Genomic DNA, 25192 nt, shown 5'->3' with positions numbered 1-25192 from the left:
TGCTCCTCCTTGCACAAAGGCGGAGGTAGCGGTCCTGCTGCTGGGTTGGTGACCTCCTACGGCCTCCTCCACGTCTCCTGATGTACTGGCCTTTCTCCTGGTAGCGCCTCCATGTTCTGGACACTACGCTGACAGACACAGCAAACCTTCTTGCCACAGCTTGCATTGATGTGTCATCCTAGATAAGCTGCACTACCTGAGCCACTTGTGTGGGTTGTAGACTCCGTCTCATGCTACCACTAGAGCGAAAGCACCGCCAGCATTCAAAAGTGACCAAAACATCAGCCAGGAAGCATAGGAACTGAGAAGTGGTCTGTGGTCACCACCTGCAGAACCACTCCTTTATTGGGGGTGTCTTGCTAATTGTCTATAATTTCCACCTGTTGTCTATTACATTTGCACAACAGCATGTGAAATTTATTGTCAATCAGTGTTGCTTCCTAAGTGGACAGTTTGATTTCACAGAAGTGTGATTGACTTGGAGTTACATTGTGTTGTTTAAGTGTTCCCTTTATTTTTTTGAGCAGTGTATATATGATGGGATGTATAGACATTATGGACGGTATGTGGATAGAATATGTAGTATATCTGAAGAATTTGTAGGATATAATAGTATATTTACAGCAATAGGTGAATAGGATGGCCTTGACTAGAATACAATATCATACATACGAAATGAGTAAAATAGTTCCATTATTAAAGTGACAAGTGTTCCATGTCTATATACATAGGGCAGCAGCCTCTAAGGTGTAGGGTTGAGTAACCGGGTGGTAGCCGGCTAGTGACGGTGACTAAGTTCAGGGCAGGGAACTGGGTGGAGGCGGGCTAGTGATGGCTATTTAACAGTCTGATTGCTGTTTTTCAGTTTCTCAGTCCCAGCTTTGATGCACCTGTACTGACCTTGCCTTCTGGATGATAGCAGGGCAAACAGGCAGTGGTTTGGGTGGCTTGATAATCTTATTGGCTTTCCTGTGGGTGCTGTAGCTGTCCTGGAGGGCAGGCAGTGTGCCGTGCCCCCAGTGATGCGTTGGGCAGACCGCACCACCTTCTAGGGAGCCCTGCAGTTGCAGAGTATGAAGTTGCCGTACCAGGCCGGTGATAGAGCCAGACAGGATGCTCTCAATGGTGCATCTGTAAAGGTTTGTGAGGGTCTTTAGGGGCCAAGCCACATTTCTTCAGCCTCCTGAGGTTGAAGAGGCCCTGTTGCGCCTTTTTCACCACACTGTCTGTGTGGGTCGACCATTTAAGATTGTCAGTGATGTGTACGCTGAGGAACTTGAAGCTTTTCAGCTTCTCTGCGGCCCTGTTGATTTGGGGGCATGCTCCCTCTGCAGTCTCCAGAAGTCCACGATCAACTCCTTTGTTTTGTTGAGGGAAGAGGTTATTTTCCTGGCATCACTACGCCAGGCCCCTCAGCTCCTCCCAGTAGTCTGTCTCATTGTGCTTAATGATGAACTTGGATGGTGCTATGGTGTTGAAGGTTCAGTAGTCAATGAACAACATTCTTACATAGATATTCCTCTTGTCCAGATGGGATAGGGCAGTGTGCAGTGCTATTGCATCATCTGTGGATCTATTGGGGTGTTATGCAAATTGTAGTGGGTCAAAAGGTGTCGGGTAAGGCGATATGATCCTTAACTAGCCTCTCAAAGCAATAGTCATTTAGTTCAGTTACCTTAACTCTCTGGGGTACAGGAACAATGGTGGACATTTTGAAGCAAGTGGTGACAGCAGACTGTGATAGGGAGAGAGTGAATATGATGATATATCCAGTAAATATATAATACATTTTTAAAGATATCCAGTAAATATGAAATATACAACTAAATACTTCTGTATTTGCAATAGGCTACCCTATCAGGTACGACAAGGACAAGAAAATCACTTTGTGAAACAGATATTCTAACGGTAGTGTACTAAAGAGGGAGGGGGAGTTGAAAGGGGGACTGTGAATGAGTGTGGCCTTGTTAGGATGCTAGATAAATTGCAGGTAACTAACTAAAAATGTTCCGGCCTTGACTATTAATACTGAGCAAGACAACACAGTATGTGAAGTTGGGGTGAAGTCCGCTGAGCTGTCGCAGAGTTTAATATGCTATTAGCAGCAGTTTAGGTGTGGGTGGGAGGGAGAGTGAGTGAGTGAGAGAAGAGGGAACTCACCATTGAATAAATGAAGTGGATAAACAGTATGGGGGCACGGGAATCAGAGGCGGATATGGGGTGCACAATTGGATAAGGGTGTCCTGCTGGGTCGCACGATCGGAAACAACCGCCGTCAGGACCCCGCGAGGGCTTCCATCATCAACGGGAGTGTGTGTGTGTGTGTGTGGGGGGGGGGGCAGAATGAGGCCACACCTCTGGGCCCCCTGGCTGAAAAAGATGGGAGCTTGGAGAGTTAGCGTCACGAAGGACGTTACCCCTCTGACTCCCCCCCTACCTCCCTCCTCCCTCCCTTGCACACAATTTACCATGGAAATGGGTATTGAAAGACAAATGGACAGACAGACAACCGGCCAGACAACCAGCCAACCAGTCCAAACCAACAGAGGGACAAACTGCCTTTCTTCCTCAGAATGAATCAATGGGATGCTACTTCCCACTTGCTGCAACACTGGAGCTGTATGATGACATTATTACAGTGGAATTGCAACACTTCTAGGCAGCCCGGGCTGATCCCCGAACTCCCAATGGCTTGATCCATCTGGGATCTGATCAGCTATTGTTATCAAGGATAAAGAATGAGAGCGGAAGATAGCGACATAGCGTGTTTGGTGAGAACGTGATATAGGCTCACATAGTCATTGCCGACGCCAAATCCCCCAGTCGAAGTGAGACTAACTCTGTTATCGGTTGGCTTGTAACTATGAGAATTAATCTGCATGTCCTTAGACCACTGCGACTAATGCGTATAATAATGGTGACCTCTCATCATCGAGGTAGCTATCATTTCCTCATTATGTAAATAGTTTGTGACGCCAAAGCCATGATGTTGGAAAAGTGGAAGTGATTAAAAAGTGAATGGAAGTGTTCATTATTCATCATTACTCGTTGCCCGGAAAACAATGCAATTAAACTACGCACAATACAGAGAGAATAATAGCAGGCTGATTCTGCTTAAAGAATAGGACTGGTTATCTGTCATTTTGGCAAATGATTGGCTTGGGAAGAAACACTTTGTTCACACACACACACACACACACACACACACACACACACACACACACACACAAGTAAACAAGGACTAAATGAAACTCTAAAATCAAACCAGCCAACTGGACACAGACAATATAAAAAGCGCTGGAAAGCATTCATACTCAAACAGAATAAGCTCATTTGAAAAGCAATTACCTTCTCCCTAACAAGATTTTAAAGGCAAGGGCAAAACAATGATGAAAGCTAAGGAAATTAGAAACAATATGAAAATCTCCAACGCTTAACACTTCAAAACAAGAAGTGGGGTTTGATTTACTTTTGACTGATTTTATGTCAAGTATTTGTTCTGTTTGCCTTCGATTTGATGGCCAAAGATGGTGCTGCTTTGTTTTCCCCATGGATATTATTTCATAAAATTCCTGGTTTACAGGGTAATATAATACTACAAATTAGTGAGTAGTCTTTTCACTAGTATTGCAGTCAGATCTAGAGGGACACAAATGATGTCACGTCCTGACCTTAGAGAGATGTTTTATTTCTCTATTTGGTTAGGTCAGGGTGTGATGTGGGGTGGGCATTCTATTTTTTGTTTTCTAGGTTTCTTTATTTCTATGTTTTGGCTGGGTATGGTTCTCAATCAGGGACAGCTGTCTATCGTTGTCTCTGATTGGGAATCATAGGTAGCCCTTTTTCCCTCCTTTCAGTGTGGGTAGTTAACTGAGTTTGTGGTACTTAGCCCAGTAAGCTTCACGGTTGTTGCTTTCATTTGTTGTTTTGTTGGTGACATTTTAAAATAAAATAAAATGTACACTCACCACGCTGCACCTTGGTCTAGTTCCAACGACACCCGTGACAAATGACTAGAGATTTCCCTGCTCTTATTCTCAATTAAAGATCAATTAGCTGTAAAACACAAATAGGCATGTTATTAAAAAAATCCATACCTATAGCCCATTTATTGGTGTTATGCCAGCAGCATACCACCCTGCATACCACTGCTGGCTTGCTTCTAAAGCTAAGCAGAGTTGGTCCTGGTCAGTTCCTGGATGGGAGACCAGATGCTGCTGGAAGTGGTGTTGGAGAGCCAGTAGGAGGCACTCTTTCCTCTGGTCTAAAAGGATATACCCCAATGCCCCCGGGCAGTGATTGGGGACACTGCCCTGCGTAGGGTGCCGTCTATCAGATGGGATGTTAAACGGTAGTCGTGACTCTCTGAGGTTATTAAAGATCCCATGGCACTTATTGTAGGTGTGTTAACCCCGGTGTCCTGGCTAAATTCCCAATCTGGCCCTCAAACCATCACGGTCACCTAACAATCCCCAGTTTACAATTGGCTCATTAATCCCCCTCCTCTCCCCTGTAACTATTCCCCAGGTTGTTGCTGCAAATGAGAATGTGTTCGCAGTCAACTTACCTGGTAAAATAACAGAAAAATAAAATAAAATTGCTAGGAACTGCAAGTGTCCAGTCTGCCGTGATGAGGGTTAAGTTAAACCCCATGCAGGCTGGTGTGCAGGTTAGCCTTTTTCGTCATGAATCTTGTTCTGGAGGCAGCCCTGCAAAGTGGTCACCAGTTAGCATAGCCACAAAGTCATCAAATCTGATTTAAAACATAACCATAAACAAACTGCTAACCCTAATGCCTAAAATTACTGTAAAGATCAAAAAGTAGTAGCACTTATTTTGCTTTCAGGAATATTTTACAATATAGCCATATTGAATTTGCAGCTGGCCTATCTAAAAGGAAACTGTTCAGTTCTGCCTGCAGGACAAGAATAATGACAATAAACGTCAACCAGCGGCTGGTGTCCTGAAAATGTCACACGTGAGCAAATGTGAGTGAGCGCCGGAGTGCCAGCCTAGAGAGGGTGAGAGGAGTGTGGTGGACACAGCAGGCACTGAGCCAGGCGGAAAGGAGAGAGCAGTCACCAGCCATACTTCCATGATGGATGGGCCTCATCCAGGAAACCACTGTACTGAACCTGGCGAGTAAAACCACAATACAAGCTCTCCATAATGTGCTACCATTGCAAAAGACAGGTGGTTAGAGAACGTTGTCTTTTAAACAAAAGAGGGGCTGACAGAGACTGTGAAAACCGGGCACATCCAATGTGATGAGTCCGGAAGAGTGAAAGAGTCCTCTTTTTACCCAGCAGCGACTTCTTCTCCTCTCCCACTAAAATATACTGGCTGTCTGGTTTTCAGACATAGCTCACGCACATGTAATCACGGCGCACACAGCTATCCTCTGTTCTAGTGAATTCTATCACTGGTTCCTCACCTTATTTTGGCAGCTATTCCCCTCTGGGTGAAGTCGTTAATTAGTTTCCTGCCCTCACTCATCTCCTGTTCTTGTTTTATCTCAATCTCTTCATTCCAAGACTCAAATCATGGACACTCTTACTAACAGTTGTGGCCGCTTCGCGTGATGTATTGTTGTCTCTACCTTCTTGACCTTTGTGCTGTTGTCTGTGCACAATAATGTTTGTACCATGTTTTGTGTTTTGTGGCCTTTAAGTCGGCCGTCATTGTAAATAATAATTTGTTCTTAACTGACTTGTACAGTATATATTTTATGTATCCTTTATTTAAATAGGCAAGTCAGTCAAGAACAAATTCATATTTACAATGTGGGCCTACCAAAAGGCCTCCTGCGGGGACGGGGATTTAAAAAAATATAAGACAAAACACACATCACGACAAGAGACACCACAAAACTACATAAAAAGAGAGACCTAAGACAACATAACATAGCATAGCAGCAACACAACATGACAACAACATGGTAGCAACACATGGCAGCAGCACAACATGGTACAAACATTATTGGGTACAGACAACAGCACAAAGGGCAAGAAGGTAGAGACAGCAATACATCACGCGAAGCAGCCACAACTGTCAGTAAGTGTATCCATGATTGAGTCTTTGTATGAACACAGTAGCATACAGTGGGGTACAGTAGAGCACAAAACAGTACAGTAGAGCACAGCACAGTAGAATACAGTAGAGCACAGTATTTTATTTTTGTAATTTTTTTATTTCACCTTTATTTAACCAGGTAGGCTAGTTGAGAACAAGTTCTCATTTGCAACTGCGAACTGGCCAAGATAAGGCATAGCAGTGTGAACAGACAACACAGAGTTACACATGGAGTAAACAATTAACAAGTTAATAACACAGTAGAAAAAAGGGGAGTCTATATACCTTGTGTGCAAAAGGCATGAGAAGGTAGGCGAATAATTACAATTATGCAGATTAACACTGGAGTGATAAATGATCAGATGGTTATGTACAGGTAGAGATATTGGTGTGCAAAAGATCAGAAAAATAAATAAATAAAAACAGTATGGGGATGAGGTAGGTGAAAATGGGTGGGCTATTTACCAATAGACTATGTACAGCTGCAGCGATCGGTTAGCTGCTCAGATAGCAGATGTTTGAAGTTGGTGAGGGAGATAAAAGTCTCCAACTTCAGCGATTTTTGCAATTCGTTCCAGTCACAGGCAGCAGAGAACTGGAACGAAAGGCGGCCAAATGAGGTGTTGGCTTTAGGGATGATCAGTGAGATACACCTGCTGGAGCGCGTGCTACGGATGGGTGTTGCCATCGTAACCAGTGAACTGAGATAAGGCGGAGCTTTACCTAGCATGAACTTGTAGATGACCTGGAGCCAGTGGGTCTGGAGACGAATATGTAGCGAGGGCCAGCCGACTAGAGCATACAAGTCGCAGTGGTGGGTGGTATAAGGTGCTTTAGTGACAAAACGGATGGCACTGTGATAAACTGCATCCAGTTTGCTGAGTAGAGTGTTGGAAGCAATTTTGTAGATGACATCGCCGAAGTCGAGGATCGGTAGGATAGTCAGTTTTACTAGGGTAAGTTTGGCGGCGTGAGTGAAGGAGGCTTTGTTGCGGAATAGAAAGCCGACTCTTGATTTGATTTTCGATTGGAGATGTTTGATATGGGTCTGGAAGGAGAGTTTAGAGTCTAGCCAGACACCTAGGTACTTATAGATGTCCACATATTCAAGGTCGGAACCATCCAGGGTGGTGATGCTGGTCAGGCGTGCGGGTGCAGGCAGCGAACGGTTGAAAAGCATGCATTTGGTTTTACTAGCGTTTAAGAGCAGTTGGAGGCCACGGAAGGAGTGCTGTATGGCATTGAAGCTCGTTTGGAGGTTAGATAGCACAGTGTCCAAGGACGGGCCGGAAGTATATAGAATGGTGTCGTCTGCGTAGAGGTGGATCAGGGAATCGCCCGCAGCATGAGAAACATCATTGATATATACAGAGAAAAGAGTCGGCCCGAGAATTGAACCCTGTGGCACCCCCATAGAGACTGCCAGAGGACCGGACAACAGGCCCTCCGATTTGACACACTGAACTCTGTCTGCAAAGTAATTGGTGAACCAGGCAAGGCAGTCATCCGAAAAACCGAGGCTACTGAGTCTGCCGATAAGAATACGGTGATTGACAGAGTCGAAAGCCTTGGCAAGGTCTATGAAGACGGCTGCACAGTACTGTCTTTTATCGATGGCGGTTATGATATCGTTTAGTACCTTGAGCGTGGCTGAGGTACACCCGTGACCGGCTCGGAAACCAGATTGCACAGCGGAGAAGGTACGGTGGGATTCGAGATGGTCAGTGACCTGTTTGTTGACTTGGCTTTCGAAGACCTTAGATAGGCAGGGCAGGATGGATATAGGTCTGTAACAGTTTGGGTCCAGGGTGTCGCCCCCTTTGAAGAGGGGGATGACTGCGGCAGCTTTCCAATCCTTGGGGATCTCAGACGATATGAAAGAGAGGTTGAACAGGCTGGTAATAGGGGTTGCGACAATGGCGGCGGATAGTTTCAGGAATAGAGGGTCCAGATTGTCAAGCCCAGCTGATTTGTACGGGTCCAGGTTTTGCAGCTCTTTCAGAACATCTGCTATCTGGATTTGGGTAAAGGAGAACCTGGAGAGGCTTGGGCGAGTAGCTGCGGGGGGGGGAGCTGTTGGCCGAGGTTGGAGTAGCCAGGCGGAAGGCATGGCCAGCCGTTGAGAAATGCTTGTTGAAGTTTTCGATAATCATGGATTTATCGGTGGTGACCGTGTTACCTAGCCTCAGTGCAGTGGGCAGCTGGGAGGAGGTGCTCTTGTTCTCCATGGACTTCACAGTGTCCCAGAACTTTTTGGAGTTGGAGCTACAGGATGCAAACTTCTGCCTGAAGAAGTTGGCTTTAGCTTTCCTGACTGACTGTGTGTATTGGTTCCTGACTTCCCTGAACAGTTGCATATCGCGGGGACTATTCGATGTTATTGCAGTCCGCCACAGGATGTTTTTGTGCTGGTCGAGGGCAGTCAGGTCTGGACTGAACCAGGGGCTATATCTGTTCTTAGTTCTGCATTTTTTGAACGGAGCATGCTTATCTAAAATGGTGAGGAAGTTACTTTTAAAGAAAGACCAGGCATCCTCAACTGACGGGATGAGGTCAATGTCCTTCCAGGATACCCGGGCCAGGTCGATTAGAAAGGCCTGCTCACAGAAGTGTTTTAGGGAGCGTTTGACAGTGATGAGGGGTGGTCGTTTGACTGCGGCTCCGTAGCGGATACAGGCAATGAGGCAGTGATCGCTGCGATCCTGGTTGAAGACAGCGGAGGTGTATTTGGAGGGCCAGTTGGTCAGGATGACGTCTATGAGGGTGCCCTTGTTTACAGAGTTAGGGAGTTGTACCTGGTGGGTTCCTTGATGATTTGAGTGAGATTGAGGGCATCTAGCTTAGATTGTAGGACTGCCGGGGTGTTAAGCATATCCCAGTTTAGGTCACCTAACAGAACAAACTCTGAAGCTAGATGGGGGGCGATCAATTCACAAATGGTGTCCAGGGCACAGCTGGGAGCTGAGGGGGGTCGGTAGCAGGCGGCAACAGTGAGAGACTTATTTCTGGAGAGAGTAATTTTCAAAATTAGTAGTGTATAGTACAGACCCAAAACAACGGCACTGCAGAAGGGGCAGATGGAGTGCTCTTCTGGTCAGGCTCCGTAGACGGGCACATCACGCACCGCTCCCGAGCATACTACTCGCCAATGTCCAGTCTTTTGACAACAAGGTAGACAAAATCTGAGCAAGGTTGCCTTCCAGAGAGACATCAGAGATTGTAACGTTCTTTGTTTCACGGAAACATGGCTCACTCGGGATACGTTATCAGAGTCGGTACAGCCACCTGGTTTCTTCACGCATCGCGCCAACAGAAACAAACATCTCTCTGGTAAGAAGAAGGGTGGGGGTGTATGCCTTATGATTAAAGAGATGTGGTGTGATCATAACATCATAACAACATACCGGAACTCAAGTCCTTTTGTTCACCTGACCTAGAATTCCTTACAATCAAATGCGGACCGCACCAAGAGAATTCACTTCGATCATAATCACAGTTGTGTATATCCCCCCCCAAGCAGACACATCGACGGCCCTGAAATAAATTAATTTGACTCTACGTAAACTGGAAACCACATATTCTGAGGCTGCATTTAGTAGCTGAGGATTTTAACAAGGCTGATCCGAAAACAAGGCTCCCTAAATTTTATCAGCATATCAAATGCAACCCGGGCTGACAAAACCCTGGATCAGTGTTATTCTAACTTTCGCGACGCATATAAAGCCCTCCCCCTCCCTCCTTTCGGAAAATCTGAACACGACCCCATTTTGTTGCTCCCAGCCAATAGACAGAAACTAAAACAGGAAGCGCCCCTGCTCAGGTCTGTTCAATGCTGGTCCGACCAATCGGATTCCATGCTTCAAGATTGCTTTGATCACGTGGACTGGGATATGTTCCGCATAGCGTTGGACAATAACATTGATGAATACTATGATTCGGTGACTGAGTTCATTAGCAAGTGCATCGGTGTTGTTGTACCCACAGAGTATATTAAAACATTCTCCAACCAGAAACCGTGGATTGATGGCAGCATTCACGCAAAACTGAAAGCGCGAACCACTGCTTTTAATCAAGGGCAAGGTGACTGGAAAATGACCGAATACAAACAGTGTAGCCATTCCCTCAGCAAGGCAATCAAACAAGCTAAGCGTCAGTATAGTAAAGTCGCAATTCAACGGCTCAGACACAAGAGGTATGTGTCATGGTCTACTGTCAATCACGGACTACAAAAGGAAAACCAGCCCCATCGCGGACCACGATGTCTTGCTCCCAGACAAACAAAACAACTCCTTTTCTCACTTTGAGGACAATACAGTGCCACTGACACGGCCCGCTACCAAAACCTGCAAGCTCTCCTTCACTGCAGCCAATGTGAGTAAAACATTTAAATGTGTTAACCCTCACAAGGCTGGCGGCCCAGACGGCATCCCCAGCCACGTCCTCAGAGCATGCGCAGACCAGCTGGCTGGTGTGTTGACAGACATATTCAATCAATTCTTATCCCAGTCTGCTGTTCCCACATGCTTCAAGAGGGGCACCATTGTTCCTGTTCCCAAGAAAGTGCTTTGAGAGACTTTTCATGGACCATATCACCTCCACCCTACCTGACACCCTAGACCCACTCCAATTTGTTTACCGCCCAAATAGGTCCACAGACGATGCAATTGCAATCACACTGCCCTAACCCATCTGGACAAGAGGAATACCTATGTAAGAATGCTGCTCATCGACTATAGCTCAGCATTTCACACCATAGTACCCTCCAAACTCATCATTAAGCTTGAGACCCTGGGTCTCGACCCTGCCCTGTGCAACTGGGTCCTGGACTTCATGACGGAACCTCACACTCAAAGTCAACAAAACAAAGGAGATGATCGTGGACTTCAGGAAACAGCAGAGGGAGCAGCCCCCTATCCACATCGACGGGACAGTAGTGGAGAAGGTGGAACGTTTTTAAAGTTCCTCGGCGTACACATCACGGACAAACTGAAATGGTCCACCCACACAGACAGCGTGGTGAAGAAGGCGCAGCAGCGCCTCTTCAACCTCAGGAGGCTGAAGAAATTCGGCTTGTCACCAAAAACGCTCACAAACTTTTACAGATGCACAATCGAGAGCATCCTGTCGGGCTGTATCACCACCTGGTACGGCAATTGCTCCGCCCGTAAGGCTCTCCAGAGGGTAATGAGGTCTGCACAACGCAACACCGGGGACAAACTACCTGCCCTCCAGGACACCTACACCACCCAATGTCACAGGAAGGCCAAAAAGATCATCAACCACTCGAGCCACTGCCTGTTCACCCCTCTATCATCCAGAAGGCGAGGTCAGTACAGGTGCATCAAAGCGGGGACCGAGAGACTGAAAAACAGCTTCTATCTCAAGGCCATCAGACTGTTAAACAGCCTTCACTAACATTGAGTGACTGCTGCCACTTTAATAATGAACAATTTATGTAATAAATGTATCACCAGCCACTTTGACACTTTAAGTGTCATTATGGTAAATTACACTGAACAAAAATATAAACGCAACATGTAAAGTGTTGGTCCTATGTTTCATGAGCTGAAATAAAAGATTCCAGAAATGTTCCATACACCCAAATGTGTTTACATCCCTGTTAGTGACCATTTATCCTTTGCCAAGATAATCCATCCACCTGACAGGTGTGGCATATCAACAAGCTGATTAAACAGCTTGATCATTACATAGGTGCACCTTGTGCTGGGGACAAAAGGCCACTAAAATGTGCAGATTGTCACACAAAGCCACAGATGTCTCACGTTTTGAGGGAGCGAGCAATTGGCGTGCTGACTGCAGCAATGTCCACCAGAGCTGTTGCCAGATAATTTAATGTTCATTTTCCTACCATAAGCTGCCTCAAATGTCGTTTTAGAGAATTTGGCAGTATGTCCGACTGGCCTCACAACCGCAGAACTCGTGTTTGGCGTTATGTGGGCGAGCGGTTTGCTGATGTCAACATTGTGAACAGTGTACCCTATAGTGGAGGTAGGGTTATGATATGGTCATGCATAAGCTACGGATAATGAATACAATTACATTTTATCCATGGCAATTTGAATGCACAAAAATACCATGACGAGAGCCGGAGGCCCATTTTTTTTAAGGTATCTGTGACTAACGGATGCATATGTGTATTCCCAGTCATGTGAAATTCATAGATTAGGGCCTAATGAATTTATTTCAATTGACTGATTTCCAGAAAAACGCATGTCAAAAATGTTATAAATTGATTTGCATTTTAATGAGGGAAATAAGTATTTCATAAACATTTCTGGCTCCCAGGTGTCTTTTATACAGGAAACGAGCTGAGATTAGGAGCACACTCTTAAAGGGAGTGCTAGTAATCTCAGTTTGTTACCTATATAAAAGACACTTGTCCACAGAAGCAATCAATCAATCAGATTCCAAACTCTCCACCATGGCCAAGACCAAAGAGCTCTCCAAGGATGTCAGGGACAAGCAGCTTGGTGAGAAGGTGACAACAGTTGGTGCGATTATTCGCAAATGGAAGAAACACAAAAGAACTGTCAATCTCCCTCGGCCTGGGGCTCCATGCAAGATCGCAACTTGTGGATTTGCAATGATCATGAAAACGGTGAGGAATCAGCCCAGAACTACACGGGAGGATCTTGTCAATGATCTCAAGGCAGCTGGGACCATAGTCACCAAGAAAACAATTGGTAACACACTACGCCGTGAAGGACTGAAATCCTGCAGCGCCCGCAAGGTCCCCCTGCTCAAGAAAGCACATATACATGCCCGTCTGAAGTTTGCCAATGAACATCTAAATGATTCAGAGGACAACTGGGTGAAAGTGTTGTGGTCAGATGAGACCAAAATGGAGCTCTTTGGCATCAACTCAACTCGCCGTGTTTGGAGGAGGGGGGAATGCTGCCTATGACCCCAAGAACACCATCCCCACCGTCAAACATGGAGGTGGAAACAATATGCTTTGGGGGTGTTTTCTGCTAATGGGACAGGACAACTTCACCGCATCAAAGGGACGATGGACGGGGCCATGTACCATCAAATCTTGGGTGGGAATCTCCTTCCCTCAGCCAGAGCATTGAAAATGGGTCGTGGGTGGGTATTCCAGCATGACAATGACCCAAAACACACGGCCAAGGCAACAAAGGAGTGGCTCAAGAAGACGGACATTAAGGTCCTGGAGTGGCCTAGCCAGTCTCCAGACCTTAATCCCATAGAAAATCTATGGAGGGAGCTGAAGGTTCGAGTTGCCAAACATCAGCCTCGAAACCTTAATGACTTGGAGAAGATCTGCAAAGAGGAATGGGACAAAATCCCTCCTGAGATGTGTGCAAACCTGGTAGCCAACTACAAGATACATCTGACCTCTGTGATTGCCAACAAGGGTTTTGCCACCAAGTACTAAGTCATATTTTGCAGAGGGGTCAAATACTTATATCCCTCATTAAAATGCAAATCAATTTATAACATTTTTGACATGTGTTTTGCTGGATTTTTTTGTTGTTATTCTGTCTCTCAGTGTTCAAATAAACCTACCATTAAAATAATAGACTGATTATTTCTTTGTCAGTGGGCAAACGTACAAAATCAGCAGGGGATCAAATACTTTTTCCCCTCACTGTATAATTCAGTAAAATCAATGAAATTGTTGCATGTTGCGTTTATATTTTTGTTAAGTATAGTTAGACCAATAAGAAAGACAATTCCAAACCTCTCTGCCAATAACAGCTAGTTTTCCATTTTCCCCTACCCACTCAGACCACTCCCAGACAGAATGAATGCGCTTTTCAGATCAGATCAGAGCGCAGTGCCACGCGCGTGCACATTTGTTAATATTTTTTGGCTAGTTATTAGCCCAGTTATAGATGAGTATAGGTCAACAATGGGGAGTTACTGCTTCCTACAAGAGCACAAAACGTGTAGCCTACATTTCAAGCTATTTTTGAAAAGTCAGTCAGGTAAAAAGCTTATGTCTGAATTAAAGTGGCAGTGTTGTGTTTTGAGACATGGCTATTTGCATATTCAAGCCTTAAGCAGAGAGGTAGTCTACATTGTTTTATTCTCTGTATGGTAATAATGATTCATTTTATTTTGTAAAGTGGTTTCTTTACAACACAATACAATGCAATTTATGGTCACCTATTTGGCCCATGGTGTTACAGACTAAGTAAAAAATAAATGTCAAGTCCTTCATGAAGTAAAAACGTCTTATGTAATGTAGGCCTGTGTAAACACCACATATAGGCTACTGTAGGCTATATCATAGAAATAAAAAGCTATTTCCATGTGAAAATGTAATGGGATTTGCTACATTTATTTTGTTGATAGGCCTACATTATGCTAAAATAGCCACAACAGCCTATTGGCTACTTTCTAAAACTGTAAGGGCACTGTAAACACATGCCGGAAGTTGCAAAGAATTCTCACAACGTTTAAGTTTCCGCTCACAAGACAGAAAATTTGCTCAGTGCCCCCAAAAATTTGAGGGAACATTGGTCTCAATGGCGTGCTGTCACAGATACCATGATGACACACTAAATAATATATATATCAATAATGGGTCAACTGTTTCAGTTGTGACCGTTTCGGTTTGGACAATTGTGACTTAATTTGGACATTAAATAATTCCCATAGCTAACAGAGTGTTGAGCAATTAACCAAAATGTGGTTTAATTTCAGTTTTTAAACACCTAATTGACCAACGTCGATTCAATTATTTGAATTCCATGTAGTTAATTTTTTTCTGAGCTCAACGCCCCGTTTCTCGCGAGAGATTCCTCTCTAGGACATGTTGTCCAACTCTTGCCTGAGACTCAAACGGAATTCTTCCGCTTCTCTATGTTCGTTACATACTTCAGTCTGAGACTGCCATCTTGAATAGGGGAGGGTCCAGGTGGGCATCTACCCTCGGAGGTTCCGGACTGTGGCCCGTCGTTGGAGGTTCCGGACTGTTAAACGTCGCCGGAAGCTCTGGACCAGGTTCTGTCGCCGGAAGCTCTGGACTGCTGAGTCGCACTGGATACCTGGTGTGAGGTGCCGGTACTGGTGGTACTGGGCTGGAGACATGGACCTCAGGGCAGGTGCGAGGAGCAGACACAGGACGTACTGGACTCTGGAGGCGCACTGGAGACCTGGTGCGTGGTACCGGGCTGGAAACATGCACCTCAGGGCAGGTGCGAGGAGCAGGCACAGGACGTACTGGACTCTGGAGGCGCACTGGAGGCCTGGTGCGTGGTTCCGGCACTGGTGGTACCAGGCTGGTGACATGCACCTCAGGGCGAGTGCGGGGAGCAGGCACAGGATACACTGGGCCGTGGAGACGCATTGGAGATCTGGAACGTAGAGCTGGCTCAATGTGTCCTGCCTGGATGTCCATTCTAGTTCGGCAAATGCGAGGAGCTGGAATAGAGCGCACCGGGCTATGAATGTGAACTAGAGACACTGTGGGCATCTATCTCTGAATAACACAGTGCCTGACCAATCACACGCTCCCCACAGTAAGCACGAGGAGTTGGCTCAGGTCTCCAATCTGACTCAGCCAATCTCCTCGTGTGTCCCTCCCCCCAAAAAATCTTGGGGCTGCCTCTCGGGCTTTCGTGCTAGCCGTGTCCCCTCGTATTGTCGCCGTTCCTCCTGCGCTGTTTCCACCTGCTTCCATGGCAGAGTCTTGTCCCCTGCCATTACCTCCTCCCAGGTCCAAGATGTCCTCCACTCATCTTTCTCCCGGGCCCAGGATGTCCACTCCTCTTGAGTACGCTGCTTGGTCCTTTTATGGTGGGTTCTTCTGTCACGTCCGTTGTACGAAGGAGACCAAGGCGCAGTGTGGTAAGCGTACATTCTTAAATTATTTAACGAATGAACACAAACAAAATAACAAACAACCGAACGAAACGTGAATTTTCTTTATTTTTTTTTGTTGGGGGGTGAGACTGCAATTTTCACCACTTCTGTAGAATCACCTATGTCAGGCTCCTCTCCTATGCAGACCTAGCAAGAATGAGGAAATAAGAAACAATTGCTAGCTGCTTTGTCATAATAAAGAAAACACGAAAGCAGGAGAGATGAACGAAAAAAGGTAGAACAGAACTGGAACTTGGGCCGACTCAATGACAATACAGATGCACCACCTCCCATGTAAAAAGCCACCCAGCTCAAGCACTTAAAGAAGTCCCTCGAGCCTAAAAGAAATCTGTGCAGTCAGTGAAAATGTGCTTCAGTGTGCTAATAATAATGCTGAGCGTGTCGTGTAAGAGAGTTGCCCCCAACATGTGTGAAACCACTGGGCAGAACACCTGATGTGTACAAAGTACCCCCAAAAAATGTTCTCAGTTCCCCGCAGTGATGACTAACAGCACACAAGACCGGTAATTTTGTTAAGAAAAAAATGAATGAAATCAGTGACTTGTTTTACTTAGTGTTGACTTTGAACAAGGCAATGACAACCCTGACGGGGAATAAATCACGCAGTGTGATGTCATTACAAGTGGCTGAGGACTCCACTATTCCAGCTGAGTGATGACAGTGCTGAAGTTGAGGGAGAGGGAATGCCATCACTAACTGGAACACCACCAACATGGAGGTTGGGTGGGGGGGGGTAATGATCCCCACAAGAGAATGTGACGCAGTCAGAAAGTACAAATGCTAATGTATTCACAAGTGCATCATGCACAAGCTTTAGTGGGATTGGATACGTTAGGTCTCAGGCTCATCTTCTGCAAAGCTTATCAATCTCCTTGGTTTAGTCTTTCTGCATGAAATGACTGCAGAGTAATAACATTTGTTGCAATAGAACTCACTCTCATGAGTGACAACACAATTAGGAACTAGTGTGTGCTACAGTTAATTCAAACATACAAACTTTATTGATCTCTTACCTTTGAGACAAAAGTAGACGTAAAAGGGTGAAACTGGGACAAAACCGAGAGCATAAAAGTGAGAGAAGGTCCCTGTATTCTTGCTCACCTGTTTCATCCCGAGTCGGTAGGCCACGATGCGGTCCACAGACAGGGGGTTCTGCTGGGTCCACTGTAGCTTGAAGCCGTAGACCCTGGGCCGGTTCTGCCACAACGCACTGTATGTGTCATAGTAGAACTCTGGTGCATAGGCCCTCCCTGTAACAAAAAAAGAAAAGCAGACTGGTTTTAGCATGTTTGCGTGAATGTGTGTGTGTGTGTATGCATACATCACCATTCTAACTGACGTTAATTCCCCTCAGCCACACACAACTGTGACATATCATTCTTTGTTAGTTTCCTTGAAATGCCATTTATCAATACTCTTCTACACCTAAAAATAGCCTCGCCAATATACACAATGTACAAATCATTAGGAACAGCTTCCTAATATTGAGTTGAACCCTCGTTTGCCCTCAGAACAGCCTCAATTCATCAGGGAATGGACTCTACAAGGTGTCAAAGGTGTTCCACAGGGATGCTGGCCAATGTTGACTCCAATGCTTCCCACAGTTGTGTCAAGTTGGCTGGATGTCCTTTGGGTGCTGGACCATTCTTGATACACACGGGAAACGATTGAGCGCGAAAAATCCAGCTGTGTTTCAGTTTTTGACGCACTCAAACAGGTGCGCCTGGCAACTACTACCATACCCGGTTCAAAGGCACTTCAATCTTGTGTCTTGCCCATTCACCCTCTGAATGGCACACACACAATCCATGTCTCAATTGTCTCAAGGCTTAAAAATGCTTCTTTAACCTGTCTCCTCCCCTTCATTTACAGGTGACATTAATAAGGGACCATAAGCTTTCACCTGGTCAGTCTGTCATGGAAAGAGCAGGCGTTAATAATGTTTTGTAAACTCAGTGTACATTCTAAGCACTGTCACTGTAGCATTGAAGCTTTACTTTCCCCAATGCAGAAATGAGAAAGACCATTTTTCTGTGGTTCAAAGAATGCAACTATGCAGTAAAGAAGAAGAGGGCCCCTCTATGAGCTGAAAGCTGACAAGAAATTGAAAACAGCTTAGCAGCGAGGGCTGTCTCGTTCTTGTCAAATGAAAACCAAAATTGCTACTAGAGAAGCAAGAAGAGGTGCACAGGAGCTTCAGTGGGACAATTAACCCAAAGGGTAAAGGTTTAGTCCAATGTTGATGTACGTATTAGGGCTGTCCCCGAAAAAAATAATCTTGGCAACCGAAAGTCGTCTGTTCTTTTGACCAACATTTTAAAATGTGTATTTTTCCATATATTAGACACACCCTATGTGTTTTAATAAAATAAATGATATATGCATTGAACTTGTCTCATGCTTTAAGTGCACTGTTTGATTAAAAAAATAATATATATTTGCTACTGCTCAACTAAAACAATTATCGATCGACCAACAGCCTATTGACCAAACAATCGTCTAGTCGACTAATTGGGGTCAGTCCTAGTATCTATCACATACAGTGCATTCAGAATTCAGGCCCCTTGACCTTTTCCACATTTTGTTACGTTACAGCCTCATTCTAAAATTGCTTAAATTATCCCCCCCCCCCCCCCCCCCCCCATTAATCTACACACAATACCCCATAATGACGAAGCAAAAACGTTAGTTTATTTTCTTCCAAAGAATCAAAAAATAAAAACAGAAATACATTATTGACATAAGTATTCAGAACCTTTGCTATGAGACACGAAATTGAGCTCAGGTGCATCCTGTTTCCATTGATCATCCTGAGATGTTTCTACTTGATTGGAGTCCACCTGTGGTCACTTCAATTGATTGGACATGATTTGGAAAGGCACACACCTTTCCCACAGTTGAGGATGCATGTCAGAGCAAAAACCAAGCCATGAGGTTGAAGGAATTGTTCGTTGAGGTGCGAGACAGGATTGTGTTGAGGCACAGATCTGGGGAAGGGTACCAGAACATTTATGAGCATTGAAGGTCCCCAAGACCACAGTGGCCTCCATCTATCTTAAATGGAAGAAGTTTAGAACCACCAAGACTTCCTAGAGCTGGCCGCCCGGCCAAACTGAGCAATCAGGGGAGAAGGGCCTCGCTCAGGGAGGTGACCAAGAACCCGATGGTTACTCGGACAGAGCACCAGACTTCCTATGTTTAGATGGGAGAACCTTCAAGAAGGACAACCCTCTTTGCAGCACCCAGGCCTTTATGGTAGTGGCCAGCCAATTTTCAGTAAAAGGCACATGACAGCTCACTTGGAGTTTTCCAAAAGTCACCTAAAGGACTCGCAGACCATGAGAAACAAGGTTCTCTGGTCTGATGAAACCAAGATTGAACTCTTTGGCCTGAATGCCAAGTGTCACGTCTGTAGGAATCCTGGAACCATGCCTATGGTGAAACATGGTGGTGGCAGCATCATGCTGTGGGGTGTTTTTCAGCGGCAGGTACTGGGAGACTAGTCAGGATTGAGGGAAATATGAATGGAGCAAAGTACAGAGAGATCCTTGATGTAAACCTGCTACAGAGCGCTCAGGATGTCAGACTGGGGCGAAGGTTCTCCTTCCAACAGGACAACGACCCTAAGCACACAGACAAGACAACGCAGGAGTGGCTTTGGGACAAGTCTCTGAATGTCCTTGAGTGGCCCAGCCAGAGCCCAGAAATTAACCCGATCAAACATCTCTGGAGAGACTTGAAAATAGATGTGCAGCGACAATCCCCTTCCAACCAAACAGAGGATCTGCAGAAAAGAATGGGAGAAATTCCCCAAATACAGGTGTGCCAAGCTTGTATCTTCATACCCAAGAAGCCTCAAGGCTGTAATCACTGCAGTAAAGGGTCTGAATACTTATGTAAATGTGATATTTCCATTTTTGCTTTGTCATTATAGGGTATGGTGTGTAGGGTGATGAGGGGAAAAAACAATAAGGCTGTAACGTAACAAAATGTGGATAAAGTACTGTATATTTGATGTTACAGTGAATAATGATTCAACACAACATACTGCATCTGACGTTGTTTGCGAGCAAGTTCGAGTGATGTTTACCCTTGTCTGGAACCTGGAAACTTGCGTTGGCTCCTGAGCTAATGCCTTAGCTTTAGCTCAGCAGGCTAATACTATCTAATTGTATCGCATCTATTCTAATATTGAATTGTTTTCATGGAGAAAAGAAAACATCATAATGAAAATATAAATATTTGATTGTGTTTGACACAATCTAGCTAGATCAACAGAGCTCCCTCTTGTTATTATCTCAAAGCTTGATTGAAAGAAAAGGTTATCCAAGCTCATCCATTTCCCATCAATCATTTACAATAAAAACATGGAAATGTTGTTTGTGGACAAAATATATAACTTATAAGTAAGAAGGAAATAAACACTGTATATGATTAAGCATGCCTATATATACCATGCCGATGGCTACAAAGTCATTGAGATCAATGGTAGTATGACTTTAGACAGAGAAGCCTATTTGAAAGCATATTGGCTATAAGCTTACACTCAGCAGGACTGCCCCTGGAGTGATGCAGACCCCTCCCATCTGTCTTTTGCTTTAGCCTCACAGTCACAGAAAGGTCAGGGAAGGGTCACAAGGTGGCGGGTAGGTTACACACAAGCTGGCTGCTCACACACCCCAGTCTACTCTTATCTGTCCATACAGAGTACTACACACAGCAAATTATATACTGTATGTATTTTTTTATGGCACACGAGGCACCTGTCTTATTTGCACCCATCTCTGTCAACTATTGCGGAGGCCAAAACTAATCCATTGCAGAGGTCGTGGGATGGCACGGTACAAGAAGGGGAGTGTGGCAGAACGCACAATATCTCTCCTGAATGCACTCTTCCGTGAATTTGTTCACATTCATTGTTTCATAACTTCATTGTGTGGATTGTTCGCGTTTGACAGTTAACGTCTATCAATTCCCCATTACATACAGTGTCCGCCAAACTAAGCAATCGGGGGAGAAGGGCCTTGGTCAGGGAGGTGACCAAGAACTTCCTCTGTTTAGATGGGAGAACCTTCAAGAAAGACAACCCTCTCTGCAGAACTCCACCAATAAGGCCTTTATGGTAGAGTGGCCAGACGGAAGCCACTCCTCAGTAAATGGCACGACAGCCCACTTGGAGTTTGCCAAAAAGCACCTAAAGTCTCTCAGACCATGGGAAACAAGATTCTCTGGTCTGATGAAACCAAGATTCAACTCTTTGGCCTGAATGCCAAGTATAACGTCTGAAGGAAACCTGACACTATCCCTATAGTGAAGCATGGTGCTGTGGGGGCATTTTTCACCAGTAGGGACTGGGAGACTAGTCAGAATTGAGGCAAAGATGAACAGAGCAAAGTAAAGAGAGGTTCACCTTCCAACAGGACAACGACCCTAAGCACACAGACAAGACAGGAGTGGCTTCGGGACAAGTCTCTGAATGTCCTTGAGTGGCCCGGCCAGAGCCCGGACTTGAACACGATCGAACATCTCTGGAGAGACCTGAAAATAGCTGTGCAGCAATGCTCCCCATCCAACCTGACAAAGCTTGAGAGGATCTGCAGAGACGAATGGTAGAAACCTCCCCAATACAGGTGTGCCAAGCTTGTAGCGTCATACCCAAGAAGACTCGAGGCTGTAATTGCTGCCAAAGGTGCTTGAACAATCCACACAATGAGTGAAGCTTGATTGAGTGAAGATGGCGGACTGAACACGGCGGTGCAGATCGACTAAAGATAAAAAACGAAATATTCAATATCATACTTAAACTAAATATTAGCACTTCAAATACTCAGAGGTAATAGCATTCAATCTGGATAACAACACAAAACAAATCAAAAGGCTAGAGAAATGTATTGACAAATATTACGAAAACAAGCAACACTCAAACATGACGGAGAGTAAACAAGGATAATTAATCTCCAAAAGAAAATGCAACTCCTCGACGGATACAGACGATTTATGATTTTCACCACCGGGACTGGTAAAGGGGTAAAGCGATCTGTTAAAGTCATCTGTTAATGACAAACTGGGCATACTTGAATTAGTCAGTAAGGATACAAAGGACTTGAAGGCGAGCCTCGAAACGAGTGACGAAAAAGCTGAGAAAATGGAGAAAGAAACAAACAAGCGAAAAGGGACAGTCAATAAGATAGAAACAGACGTTAATGAACTTAAAAAGGAGAACATCTTCCTGAGAAAAGCCTTACTTGACATACAGACTAGATCTATGAGAGAAAATCGAGAAAGAGGAGAAGTTCCCGAAAAGGTAGTGAATGAAATCTTTCTTACAGCGCTTCAAATCCCACACAATGCTGTCGATAAAATCCAACTCAAACATGTACAGCGTTTCGGACAAAGAGGACAGAGATTTGAGAGCCCAATTGTTGCCAAATTTACTTTCTTTAAGGATAAAGTAATGGTTAAAAGCCTGGGTAAAAAGACTCATTGGCACGAAAATAGCAATGAATGATAAGTTCCCGAGGGAGATTGCAGAACGGCGCAAAGTTCTGTACCCCCAGTACAGATAGAGGAGAATAGTTTAAACTGGAAGCTTGTAGCTCTCGTAGTCGATAAACTGTATATTGACAACAAAATGTTCAGAGACACATAGACTACTCCATGGCTATTCTAAAAATTACTAAGTTCTCATAGAGGAGTCGAATAATGGAACACCAAATACTTGCCATGGTAGGGATTGTAACAATAAAGAAAAACAAATGTATAGAATAGTAATAAAATAAAACAATTGTTAAATAAATAAACTACACTATACCATTCATATTATTGTGGCCCTGGTGGCACAAAATAATCAAAGGTCTGACAGCACACAGATGCTTGAGAAAATGGTCACAACCGGGGACCACCGTGTGTCTGTTTCATGGTAAGGATCTGATCTCCATCACCTAGGACTTGACATTGGTAAATCTCACATTTTTGCTCAATCTTGCATACTTTCTCAAACAGCTGTAACTGTATAGACATTCGTAAAATCAGATCCTTTCTTGCGTTGGGCCCTGGATGTCACGTTCTGACCTTTATTTCCTTTGTTTTGTCGTTATTTAGTATGGTCAGGGCGTGGGTTGGGGTGGGCAGTCTATGTTTGTTTTTCTATGATTTTGGGATGTCTATGTTAGTTGCTTGTGTCAGCACAGTTCTTATGATAGCTTCACGGTCGTTATTTGTTTATTGTTTTGTATAGTTTGTATTCAGTGTTCAGTGCTTTCTTTAATTAAAAACTTCATCATGAACACATACTACGCTGCATTTTGGTCCGTTCCTTACAACGATCGTGACACTGGAATTTAACAACCGTTGAGCATCTGAGCTTATGGTTGAATGTGGGGGAAAGGGATTGAGTGTGTAAGAGTATGTATGTGTGTGTGTCTCTGTTTGTTTGTATCCAACATCTGTTACAAGGGGGTAAGGATGCTAGGGACAATATAGGACTAATCAAAATAATTGTTTGTTAAAATAAAAATAGCTTGACAAAAATGTAATGTAATGCAATGGCAATCCTGGTTATAGGTAACAATCCTGGTTATAGGTAACAATCCTGGTTAGAGGTAACAATCCTGGTTATATGTAACAATCCTGTTATAGGTAACAATCCTGGTTATAGGTAACTATACTGGTTATAGGTAACAATCCTGATTTTAGGTAACAATCCTGGTTATAGGTAACAATCCTTTGCATAAAGTGCCAACATTATTATGCTTGTTAATTCTGGGACACTGTAAAGTCCATGGAGAATAAGAGCACCTCCTCCCAGCTGCCCACTGTACTGAGGCTAGGAAACACTGTCTCCACCCATAAATCTATGATAATCGAGAATTTCAAGAAGCATTTTTCTACGGCTGGCCATGCTTTCCACCTGGCTACCCCTACCCCGGTCAACAGCTCTGCACCCCCCACAGCAACTTGCCCAAGCCTCCCCACTTCTCCTTCAGCCAAATCCAGATAGCTGATTTTCTGAAAGAGCTGCAAAATCTGGACCCCTTACAAATCAGCTGGGCGAGACAATCTGGACCCTCTCTTTCTAAAATTATCCGCCGCAATTGTTGCAACCCCTATTACTAGCCTGTTCAACCTCTCTTTGTATCGACTGAGATCCCTAAAGATTGGAAAGCTGCCGCGGTCAATCCCCCTCTTCAAAGGGGGAGACACTCTAGACCCAAACTGTTACAGACCTATATCTATCCTACCCTGCCTTTCTAAAGTCTTCGAAAGCCAAGTTAACAAACAGATCACCGACCATTTCGAATCACACCATACCTTCTCCGCTATGCAATCTGGTTTCCGAGCTGGTCATGGGTGCACCTCAGCCACGCCCAAGATCCTGAACGATATCATAACCACCATCGATAAAAGACAATACTGTGCAGCCGTCTTCATCGACCTGCCCAAGGCTTTCGACTCTGTCAATCACAGCATTCTTATCGTCAGACTCAACAGCCTTGGTTTCTCAAATGACTGCCTCGCCTGGTTCACCAACTACTTCTCAGATAAAGTTCAGTGTGTAAAATCGGAGGGCCTGTTGTCCGGAACTCTGGCAGTCATTATGAGGGTGCCACAGGGTTCAATTCTCGGCCCGACTCTTTTCTCTGTATACATCAATTATGTAGCTCTTGCTGCTGGTGATTCTCTGATCCACCTCTACGCAGACGACACCATTCTGTATACATCTGGCCCTTCTTTGGACACTGTGTTAACAAACCTCCAGACGAGCTTCAATGCCTGTCCTGTGCGCGAATGTAGGCTTATAAATGTGCCCATTTAGGGATCTGATAGTATTTCTGATTTGCTTAACACAGCACCACTGATGAGCTGTGGATCTTCTCAAAGTAATGTTTTCTTCACCTCAGCAAATAAAGTCTGTTTTTACATCCATTGAGAATGACAATAGTTCCTCTCCTTTTCGATATCCACTCAGCCTGAAAGGAAAAATGTCATGCTCTGATCCAGTGAAAACGTCATAAAATAGGCCTACCTGATCACTTCTTATCCCTCGACCAAATAGCTTACACCTCTATATTGTTACCCATCGAAAACAGACATCTGAGATAAACCAAGGCCATCAATATTTCACAACCAACTCCCCAAAAATGTGGCACTGTCATCTTGTCAAACATTCATTACCAGCCTCAGGTGCAGCAATGTTACTGCTACGCCACATGTTCTGCCATTGTGCAATCAGAAGAAGGTACCCAGA

The 25192-nt window shown here is 44.7% G+C and overlaps 1 protein-coding gene across 2 annotated transcripts in view; it reads right to left on the bottom strand.

Annotated features, from left to right (window-relative positions):
- LOC110505206 (MAM domain-containing glycosylphosphatidylinositol anchor protein 2) overlaps positions 1 to 25192 on the bottom strand; it is a 240949-nt gene that overhangs the window by 56897 nt on the left and 158860 nt on the right. For both annotated transcript variants that reach the window (XM_021584281.3, XM_036962460.2), the window contains exon 10: positions 17047 to 17195. In XM_021584281.3, the coding sequence (XP_021439956.3) occupies positions 17047 to 17195 (149 nt within the window). The remainder of the gene's footprint in view (positions 1 to 17046; positions 17196 to 25192) is intronic.

This window comes from Oncorhynchus mykiss, chromosome 25, assembly GCF_057628025.1.
Source record: "Oncorhynchus mykiss isolate SJ-2025 chromosome 25, ASM5762802v1, whole genome shotgun sequence".
Lineage (NCBI taxonomy): Eukaryota > Metazoa > Chordata > Actinopteri > Salmoniformes > Salmonidae > Oncorhynchus > Oncorhynchus mykiss.
This window is presented reverse-complemented; position numbering and strand designations above follow the sequence as displayed.